At 44.9% G+C, this 8,467-nt stretch overlaps 1 protein-coding gene across 2 annotated transcripts; it reads left to right on the top strand.

Moving 5' to 3' along the window:
- Positions 1 to 574: 574 nt before the first annotated feature.
- Positions 575 to 6,679, top strand: LOC128732902 (actin-5C). Of its 2 annotated transcripts, none has more exons than XM_053826339.1 (2): positions 575 to 807; positions 4,137 to 6,679. In XM_053826339.1, exon 2 carries the CDS (start codon positions 4,145 to 4,147, stop codon positions 5,273 to 5,275), a length of 1,131 nt encoding a protein of 376 aa, XP_053682314.1. In that variant the 5' UTR covers positions 575 to 807; positions 4,137 to 4,144; the 3' UTR covers positions 5,276 to 6,679. The 2 variants fall into 2 exon arrangements, with proteins under 2 accessions (XP_053682314.1, XP_053682315.1); XM_053826340.1 differs by lacking the exon at positions 575 to 807 and adding an exon at positions 2,520 to 2,718.
- The last annotated feature ends 1,788 nt before the right edge of the window (positions 6,680 to 8,467 follow it).

The raw sequence follows: 8,467 nt of genomic DNA, 5'->3' as shown, positions 1-8,467 counted from the left end.
AGATAATAATGCGATATGCTTTTTACACACCAGACCCGGTATACCATGATGCATGCATATGTATGAAGAAACCTTCTCCAGCCTCGAATTGGCCGAAGCCCCCTTAATAAGAAAGAGTCGAACACGCGAGAAAAGTTCCAAAATGAGCAATACGGACGACGGCCGGCGATAAACGGCCGTTCGTTCGATGGGTCTTCCTGCGTTTCTTTGCTCTTCACACTTGACTTCCGCTGCAACTTTATGTTTCATACATACTCTGCAGACCACGAACCGCACGATATGGCTGGAACTCTGGACTGGATGGAATCGGTTAGGTCCGACGAAAGCGACGGACGACGGTGACAGCAGAGCAGAGCGAGAGCAGTGGGCTGTGTGATGTGTGATGTGTGTGTGTGTGCGTGACATCAGCGATGCTAGACGGCGAGCCGGAAAGTTTACGCCTGTGGTGGTGCCTCGTGCATCCAGCAATACCATATATGGTCAAAAGCGAAGCGATCGGGTATGCTGCCAACCCGCTCAGATGGTGGGGTACTATTTATAATCTGAGTGTTGTTTAAAAATTGTATCACTACAGTTCTTGTAATCGTGCTGTGAACATTATTTAGTTTAAAACAAGCAAGTGAAAAGAGTGGCTCCGAGGAGTTCCTGCCAATCAACAAGAAAAACTAAATCGTAGCTTGGAATTTTCTGTGAAAACTAGAAGCTACGCCAAATCGTCATTTCCTCGAAGGAATAAAACACTGCACGCAGAAAAATACACACAATTAATTTATTCGTAACTTAGGATTTATATTTAATTTACCAAATGTAAGTAGAGTTTTGTGATGAAAAAAAAAAAAACTTATTAGAAAAATCAATCATGTGCCAAAGAAAAGTGCTATTCAATTGTCAAGGACTTAAACATTGGACATTGGAACCGAATTCAGTAGTGAAATTCAAATTTTGTGGTCGTTCTCAAAAAAAAAACAAGGACTATTGGAAAATGATCGTTGCAAATGCGATTAGAGAGCGATCGGGTTGGGAAAAGTGACTTGTGTTGGAAAAGCTGGAATAAAGCGACGAAATTTTTCCCTCAACTGACCTCTCTGCTGGTGGTACTGTCGAATGCAGGTTGTTTTCGTTAGAATTGGTCTCGGAAAAAAGGGGCTAACAAGGCGTGTGAATTGTGTGATTTCTCACCTGCTATCGTCCACAAGTGTTTACACCGGCTGTCTGTCGATATTGTCGATAGATTGCTGAAGAGATGGATTATGGTTTGGTTCGAGTAACAGACTCGACACGTCAGCGGATGGAATCATCATCCATCGGCCCACCAGCAAGCAGTCCGTTTCTGTTCGTTAAGATGAAATCCGCGGGGGTGTGGTGGAATGCAACCGCCGCCAACCCGGAATCGGAGTGAATGTGAAGCACCCAAAAGTAACTGACTAAATCGGTTTTTGGGGTGGTCCCCTTTTGTTGGTCTTGTTAGGATTAAAAACAACATAGGGACAACCGTAGTAGTTTTCTCTACGGTTTGGTGTGAATTTTAAATTAATTAGTAAAATTGGTTGATTATCAGTGTCCAAATCTGTTCACAGTTGAAGGAGTTCAAATTATTTTTTTTCATTTCCGTTTCAATTCAAAATAGGTTTCTTCTAGAACAACTTTCTTATTCGGTTTAGTTTTATTTTCTCAACTACTGTTGGATCCACCCTTGCGCAAGCTTTCCTCAGCATTGCGCTTTCCAACTGCCGCAATTCCCCGCCTACTGAGGGCTTTCGCATCGCACACAACTCAACCTAGCTCAAGCAGCTTTTTTCAAGTTCACAGAGAAACCCCTTTCTTCCAGTCAGCGGCGGCGGCCGGCTTCCTCTTTATCGATGTTTCCATCCACCAAGCAGCCAGCACAGACTTTGCACAGTGCAAGTTGAATCACATGCTCTTCCACCAAAACCCACACACCCAACCCAACAAACACAGTGAGGGAATTGAATCATGAATGCCGGTCGTTTACTGCAGCAGCAGCAGTAGCAGCAGGCAAGATGGTCTGCTTGCGGTGAGGTTTGCGGCGGGGTACCGCTACGCGATGACTTTACGTGGAAATTAAGCATTTTTCAAACATTGCCTTTTATGGTCATGTTCAGCGATTGGTCGAAACTGCGAGAGTGCCACCCCGAAACAGCGGAGAGCGAAAGCTCACTTCCATTCCATCATCATGTATTCCATCGAACAGCCCTTGGGCGGCTTTCGGTTCAGGCTCACGGCAGCAGCGTTGCCAGCTCTTTCGAAACACAAACCCGGTGAACGGAAACGAACTTCTGTGGTTCGTGTGGTTAAAATAGACAAATTTAATAGGGATTGGCATCGCTGCGAAGCAGCAGCTTTTATCGGGCTCTCTCTGCTTGTGCAATTTGAATTACACACAGGCTGCGGCTGGAACTGGAAAGTGGAAACCTGGAAGTCCAAAAAGAGCCGTTAGGAGCAGAGCGGCGTCACTTTCCAGCCATCATTAGCTTCGCGCACTAGCGGTTCGTCCGGTTCGTTCCATTCGTTCGCCTTCTTTCGGGCCAGGTAGTTCAGTTGCTAGAGTTGAGTTGTACGTGTGTCTCTTTATTCGCCTTCTTGCGTTATATAAAGTTCTTGGAATACCAGTGGTTCCTGCCCTCTCTGCCTGCCGTTGCCGTCAGCCACACATTACTTCACCCGTTTTTTGGACGCAGAACCGTGAAAAAAGTTCCGGTACGTGTTGGAAAATTGGTAATTTAATTAATCAGTAGTGTGTTGTTCGGAATCCCGGTACACCCCGGGAAGGTAACCTGCGGTTATGTGAGATAACTAACGGTCAGCAGCGATGGGGCGTTGGTTGCGGTTTTTTTCTTCGAATCGCTGAAACGTGATATCCGTTGGAGGAGAAAAATCTCAAAATGCCGGTGGCGAGGTGGCGATCGATTCCTTTTGTGGTTGTTCTTTTTCCAGGAAATTATTTCGAATTTTTCGGTTGCAGAACGTTAAATTTTCTGCTTCGCAATTCGCAAATTGAAAACGAGTTTAGGTTTTTTGACGAATAAAAATTGCATAGGAAGAAAAGTCGGTGTCGGTCCCCGACCACCATAATGATTTTCGCTGCAGATTTCTTCAGCCACCATCATGGTTGCTTAGCCACGCATACTTTTACCGGCGATTATGTACTGCGTTCATACATCATTCGTCCCTTTTGGCTGGCAGGCCAAGAGAATGTCCGTAGTAGTTGTGTGTGGTGAACATTGTTCTACTGGAGTAAGTTCACAGAGTAGCAAGCTGCAGACCGAGAACGTTTCTGGAAAAATGTCGTTACGATCAGAGATGCCAGATCTGAGTTTGATTCAGTACACAAAATTGTCAGAATTCGACGGAAATTCCGAGGAATTTTTCATATTAAACTTTTTTGAAACAGAAATGAAATTTTCTGTCGAAGAAAAAAATTACGGAAAGATTAGGTTTTTCATGGGCAGTGTCATTTCCCAATACGTTTGTGGACTTGTACAAAAAAAAAATTATTTTGATTAAATTCCATCTTTGAATACGGTAGAAAAGTCCGAATGACGCATAATTGTTCAAGCACACTTGATGATTGTTTCTTCTATGCAGTATTTTTTCTTGATTACCTTTTTTTCACAGCACAGATTCTCAGCAGACTATGACCGAATGCTTTTTCGAGTGTGGTCACGCAGCAAGAAGCGAGTGACGCAAAGAAGTTTGACGAAATTATTGCCTTGAGCAGCGAAACGGTGGTTGCTATGCGATTCGCCGTCTTGGTGATTTTTGTTATCTTTTCATAACCTTAACTCGCACGTAGGTATCTCGGAGCGAAAGATAAGACAACAAGCACCTGTACGAACGAACGAACGAAAACCTGGAAACAGTTAGTTGAAATCGTTTCCATAAACGGTTTTTCTTCTCCTTTGGTCTCCTGCTCCGGCCGGTGCTGCGGTGACTTAACTGTACCGACTTTCTCGCGTGCAGCACAAAGTAACCGTTTTACGCTGGTGTGTGCTGAGAATCTGCTGCTTTCGCTAAAACTAGTTAGCAACCCGCTTGATACGTGGTGGTAAACCGGAGAGCTTTAGCTACATAATTGGTCTTTCTCTTTTTCTCCGTTTCCTTTTTCAAAACTCTAGATATCAACATGTGTGACGAAGAGGTTGCAGCGCTCGTTGTCGACAATGGCTCCGGTATGTGCAAGGCCGGTTTCGCCGGAGATGATGCCCCCCGTGCCGTCTTCCCGTCCATTGTCGGACGCCCCCGTCACCAGGGTGTGATGGTCGGTATGGGCCAGAAGGATTCCTACGTAGGCGATGAAGCCCAGAGCAAACGTGGTATCCTGACCCTGAAGTACCCGATCGAGCACGGTATCGTCACCAACTGGGACGATATGGAGAAAATCTGGCACCACACTTTCTACAATGAACTGCGTGTCGCCCCCGAGGAGCACCCGGTTCTGCTAACAGAGGCCCCCCTGAACCCAAAGGCTAACCGTGAGAAGATGACACAGATTATGTTCGAAACCTTCAACACACCGGCCATGTATGTCGCCATTCAGGCCGTGCTGTCCTTGTACGCTTCCGGTCGTACTACCGGTATTGTGCTCGATTCCGGAGACGGTGTCTCGCACACAGTCCCCATCTATGAGGGTTACGCTCTGCCACATGCTATCCTTCGTCTGGATTTGGCCGGTCGCGATCTCACCGATTACCTGATGAAGATTCTGACTGAACGTGGCTACTCGTTCACCACCACTGCCGAGCGTGAAATTGTCCGTGACATCAAGGAGAAGCTGTGCTACGTCGCACTGGACTTCGAGCAGGAAATGGCCACCGCTGCCTCGTCCTCCTCGCTGGAGAAATCCTATGAACTGCCCGACGGACAGGTCATCACCATCGGTAACGAACGTTTCCGTTGTCCGGAAGCTCTGTTCCAGCCATCCTTCCTGGGTATGGAAGCCTGTGGCATTCACGAAACTACTTACAACTCAATCATGAAGTGCGACGTCGACATCCGAAAGGATCTGTACGCCAACACAGTATTATCGGGTGGTACCACCATGTACCCAGGAATTGCCGACCGCATGCAGAAGGAAATCACCGCCCTTGCCCCGTCGACAATGAAGATCAAGATCATTGCCCCACCAGAGCGCAAATACTCCGTATGGATCGGTGGTTCCATTCTCGCTTCCCTGTCCACCTTCCAGCAGATGTGGATCTCCAAGCAGGAATACGACGAATCTGGCCCATCCATCGTTCACCGAAAGTGCTTCTAAGCCACTTACCAGTAGCACTAACCGTCGTAACAATAACACTCTTTTACCAACAACATCAATGAGGAAAACAACAGCAACAGCAGCAACAACAACAACCACAGCTCAAAGTTTAGCTAAACAATTCGCGAGAGAGATTACAAGAACAACAGCAACAACAACAAAAACATCAGCAAGATCATTTCCAGCAAGAAAAAGAAGTATGCAAGACACATTTGAGAACAACTTAATAATAAAAAGACAATTCCTGTATTATTACTTATAATAATCAAAGCGAGTAACGTATTTTTTGTATCGTCAAATCGTCGTCCCCCATTCATTCCATTTTGTTTAATTGTTTTGATTATTTAGTCGCATCACAATAATGCATACGTTAGTTCGTCGTTTTTTTGTGTATTTTTATTATTTTTTTTTACTTAACGCATTAGTACGCAAGTTAGTTTGTAGGGAAAAACAGTGCGCGAGAGAGCAAGCTTAGTCTATTTTCCGATTTGAATAGTTTATTGATTTGAACACACACATACGCATCATGTCATTTAATTAATTATCTTTATTTTTTGAAGAAGAGTAACCGAGATGCGAACAATCGTTGGTTATAAAACACACACACACAAGACAGAAAACGAGTGCGAGTGAGACAGAGAGAGAGAACCAAAAAAGTTACTACATACTACTTATGATATACAATGAAAAATTAATTCCATTTCTTGTATTTGGTATAATACAATTGTAAGAGTTAGTGAAGGAGAAGAAGCAGAAGAAGAAGAAAAAAAATCAGAAAACCCGCAAAAAAAGTTGAAAACAATCGACTGCCGGTCGACGGCGACGGCGGCCCATCAGAAAGTCGGAGCGCGCAGCGCCAGCAGTCGGTAGGAGAAAAAAAACCCTGCAATCGAATGATTACTTCCCAGACAGACGAATCGAGTCGAGTGTTGAGGAGCGAAAAAAATATTTATTAGCGTTTATTTATACACACATCGGCATTATAATAATGGATCAATTTAATTTATTCGTTTGTAATTTTCCGCATTTTTACCTTTTCTATTCATCTTTTCTGCTCATTTTCACAGGCTCCTTTCCCTGGTGTAAAGGAGTGAGAGAAATTGATTGCGAGGTTGCCAAAGCAAATGCAAGAAAAATCAAAAGCAACTGAACAACAACAGAAAAAACAGAAAACGAGTATGAAATTGGCATAAGGAAGGAAGGAAGTTATGAATAAGTTTTCAATTGATTGAATAAAAACAAAACACAAGTAAAAAGCAATAGGGAAAAGGTTTTGGCCCCCTTTCTGAATGTCTGAATCCTGTCTCCCCTGTCCGTCTGTCGAAGCACCGGAGCGGAAGGAGGCGGGAGCGGCAGCCAGTTTGGGTGGCACCTTTTCCTTGGGGCGATCATTCGAATTAAAAAAAAAAAACAAAACAGCACAGATTAGTTATTTAATTATGGTTTCGCTTTTTTGGTTCTCTCCCGTGTGTGTGTGTTGTTCAAATCAGTAGGCGTTGTCGATCTTGTAGGAAGCTTTAGGCGGTCGAATGAAGCAAGTTGGCCTTGAATACGAAGGTATTCAATCAGGTGTGACTCTGCTGAAGACGGTTGTTTGCTTTCTCATCTGGAAAGTTGGTTTTAAGTGGATGCGCAACGGACGTTTCGAGCACGAACAATCGTTCCAGTTGAGGTAAAAATTTCAACTCTTTAGAAAGAAAAATCCCGTTTATTGTTATAATTACAGAGCGTCGGTTAGGTGATGCAAAGCTACAGTTGCTGTCATCGAAGCAACCCGGTTATGCCTACACTTCTTGCAACTAAAGGCCCAAACAGAATGCAGCGTTAACGCATCCGTCAGCGTCAATTTGACAGTAAACCCATGGGAAAACTGTCAGAATAACGCTGACGGACGCGTTGACGCAGCATTCTGTTTGGCCCATAAGGCTGAGCGAAGAACTTTGCGCAGGACATGTATGAAGATGGCTTCAAATAGCATTCTAATTATCCTGACGCTGTCCGTCATGGTCAGCTCTGAATATGAAGATATCTTCATAGAGAAAGGCCCGGCAGTAACGAATAAGTAAATTCGTGAAAGACTGACTAAAGTGAATCAGATTCAACAACAGACCTTATACCTGGACTATGCGCTCTGTTGATTCAACCGAATGATACGGTTCGATCTTATCGAGTGGCTCGTAGAAAGTCACAGTAGGCAGTGAAAACAGTATGAATTGATACATTATACAGTTGATTACTCCACTGAAGTCAAAGTAAGCTGTGTAGTCGTCATAAAGTGTCGTCTTCTTTTGCAACCAGGCCATCCAGGTAAGCCTTTAGGCCGTATATTCACAGTTTACTTTTCTCGTGTAAATCTTATGGGAGCGTTTGCTCTAACTCTTTTATTCATACGGTCTATCATGATCTGGGCTGGTAAACGGCTGAATAATGCGTACCGTCGGTGCCTTGTGCACGTGTAGGCATGAAATAGACCTTACAGTGGTTCATAGCCTCTTATTCAGCAACTCCTATTCCTACCTCCTCGTGGTACCAGCCGGGACACGTGCAACTTTGGTGGAGATCGGATAACCAACCCTGGTGAAAGCCAAGATCGTATGCTGACAGGAAAGGAGGGCTCTTTCGAGCTTCGTTGGCCCTCCGGCGAAACAGGGGGTTGGTGTAGCAGGCTTTGCAAGCCGTCACCACGAAAAATACTAAAGCATGGAACGAAGAACAAATATATTCTTACTGGAACAATCGGAATAGACCCACGCGACGAAAAAGGACTGGATTGGAAACTCGGGACGTGGAACTGCCGATCTCACAACTTCCAAGGGAGCACTCGAGTGCTCTCCGACGTACCGAAGAGCCGCAAGTTAGACGTCGTAGCGCTGCAGGAGGTGTGCTGGAAGAGCTCAACGGTACGTACGTTCAGAGAAGGACATACCATCTACCAGAGCTTCGGCAACACACGAGCTGGCTACAGCTTTCATAGTGATGGGCGGGATGCGGAAACGGGTGATTGGGTGGTGGCCAATCAATCCTCGAATGTGCAGGTTGAGAATCAAGGGCCGTTTCTTCAATATAAGTATCAACGTGCACAGCCTTCACCTCAGAAGTACCGATGACAAGGATGAATTCTACGCGCAGTTGGAGAGTGAATACCGCTGCCCAAAACATGACATCAAGATCGTGATCGGGGATTTCAATGCT

The sequence above is a fragment of the Sabethes cyaneus genome, chromosome 1 (genome assembly GCF_943734655.1).
Source record: "Sabethes cyaneus chromosome 1, idSabCyanKW18_F2, whole genome shotgun sequence".
In the NCBI taxonomy this organism is placed as follows: Eukaryota; Metazoa; Arthropoda; class Insecta; order Diptera; family Culicidae; genus Sabethes; species Sabethes cyaneus.
Note: the sequence above shows the minus strand (reverse complement) of the source record. Positions and strands in the feature narration are given on the sequence as shown.

Excerpts from the sequence above, each read along its gene's own strand:
- LOC128732902 (XM_053826339.1), top strand. The coding sequence starts at position 4,145 with ATGTGTGACGAAGAGGTTGCAGCGCTCGTTGTCGACAATGGCTCCGGT.